At 51.9% G+C, this 1,829-nt stretch overlaps 1 protein-coding gene across 1 annotated transcript in view; it reads right to left on the bottom strand.

Annotated features, from left to right (window-relative positions):
* The window catches only part of SPC24 (SPC24, NDC80 kinetochore complex component), a 5,587-nt gene continuing 3,758 nt past the window's right edge, over nucleotides 1-1,829 (bottom strand). The window contains exons 2-5 of the mRNA XM_006905853.3: nucleotides 1,386-1,530; nucleotides 1,108-1,212; nucleotides 918-994; nucleotides 1-127 (exon numbers count right to left, since the gene is read on the bottom strand). Of these exons, the coding sequence (XP_006905915.1) occupies nucleotides 21-127; nucleotides 918-994; nucleotides 1,108-1,212; nucleotides 1,386-1,530 (434 nt within the window). The 3' untranslated portion in view covers nucleotides 1-20. The remainder of the gene's footprint in view (nucleotides 128-917; nucleotides 995-1,107; nucleotides 1,213-1,385; nucleotides 1,531-1,829) is intronic.

The raw sequence follows: 1,829 nt of genomic DNA, 5'->3' as shown, positions 1-1,829 counted from the left end.
ACGGTCCGTGAGGCTCCTGACTACCACTCCGTGTCCACCAAACTCCAGAGATAGTCGCTGATGAACTTCTTGGAGAGCTGGGTGCTGTCCAGGTGGATGGGCTGGGCAACCCTGGGGCCGTGATGGACTGAGGGTACGGATGTAAGGAAACTCGCCACATAGTCCTCTCCATGGCCCCATGGCGAAAAGGAGACTCCCTTAAAAATTTGTTATTGAGACTGAAACAAATTTTCATGAACTAAAAGTTAAAACTGATAATGCACTATCTTTTTTTTCCACATTGTGGTAAAATACACATAATATAAAATTTACCACCTTAACCAATCCCCAGTTCAGTGACATTAACCACATTTTTCACACTGTTGTGCCACCATCCCCAACATCCGCCTCCAGAACTTTTTCATTTTCCCAAACTGAAACTCTATCCCCATTAAACCCTAACTCCCCCTGGCACCCACCACTCCACTTCCTGTCTCTATGAATTTTACTCCTCTAAGGACCTCATGCAAGTGCAATTACACAGCATGTCCTTTTGTGACGGGCTTAGTTCACTCAGCACATCCTCCAGGTTCATCCACGTTGCAGCTGGGTTGGCATGGACGTCTTTTTGAGGCTGAGTACCATTCCACTGTATGTGTACACCCCGCTTTGTTTAAACAGTCATCTGACAATGGTGGAAGCACATGGGCTGCTCCCACCTTTTGGCTGTTGTGACCAATGAGCCATGAGCAAAGGTGGGCAGGTATCTGCTCTAGTCCCTGCTTTCAGTTCTTTTGTGTTTAGACTCAGAGTAGAGCTGCCGGGTCTCAGGGTGACAGTTTCATTTTTAGGGTGTGCCAGCCTGCTTTCCACAGCAGCTGCACCATTGTACATCCCTGCCACCAGCGCACAGGGTCCCCTTTCTCCACAAAGGATACTGCCTTTGATCATCTCTGGTTCACACTCGTAATCCCACTCGATTTTACTAATTCGGTGATAAAGTTGAGCCACATACCTGCACAAAACAAAACAAAACAAAACAAAACAGAGAAAAGAAAGTTACCCCAGTGCCGATGCCCACACACACAGAGGCAGGCACATACTCACACTGGCGTCTGTGGGACCTACATGGCTGCAGGGATGGTGACTGTCGTGTCCTCGTCAACGTCCCTCTCCCATTTTTCGAGATCGGCCTGGATCTCCTTGAGGTCCTCTAGCTCCCTGGAGAGCTGAGTAAAGCAGGTAGTTAAGGACCCTCGGCTTCAGAGGTGGGCTGCCCCGTGCGAACTAACACCGGCCACGTGGGGCCCGGGGCCTCTGGTGAAAAGCATGTTTTCTAGCGTGAACAAATCTGCGCCTCCAGGTGAGGCTGGGCCCAGGCATGTCGGGCACTCGGGAAAGGATATAGGAGGCTGGCCTTCAGGTGAGCGTCCTCCTCGCTGGCCTTGTGGAGTTCGGCTTCGATCTGCTGCAGCTCAGTGCCCACCTGCTGCGCCTGCTCCTTCGCGTCAAGGAGGCTCTGGGCCACCTCCTTCTCTGTTTCGAGGATCTCTGCAGGGCAGGAGAAGGCTAAGCCCCCTCAACATGGGCTCCCTGGGCTCTGTCCTTCCCAAAGGAGAGCCCAGGGAGGAGAGGACGGTTTAGTGGCCTGTGGCCTCCACCACCCCTATCGACGACGAGCGCTCCCACTTCCGCCTGCTCTCCCCTCACCTGCTTGTCCTATTCCCGAACACCCACTGGGCAGTTCCACCGGGACCTTGCGTGAGTACTGCCATTTCACCCAAACACATTTGAATCCACAAAAAAAAAACAAAAAAAAAAAAACTGGGCCCTCTTTTCCACACCACTCC

This window comes from Pteropus alecto, unplaced genomic scaffold (assembly GCF_000325575.1).
Source record: "Pteropus alecto unplaced genomic scaffold, ASM32557v1 scaffold761, whole genome shotgun sequence".
NCBI classification, from domain to species: domain Eukaryota; kingdom Metazoa; phylum Chordata; class Mammalia; order Chiroptera; family Pteropodidae; genus Pteropus; species Pteropus alecto.
The sequence above is the reverse complement of the archived record's forward strand: the minus strand, read 5'-3'. Positions and strand labels throughout refer to the sequence as shown.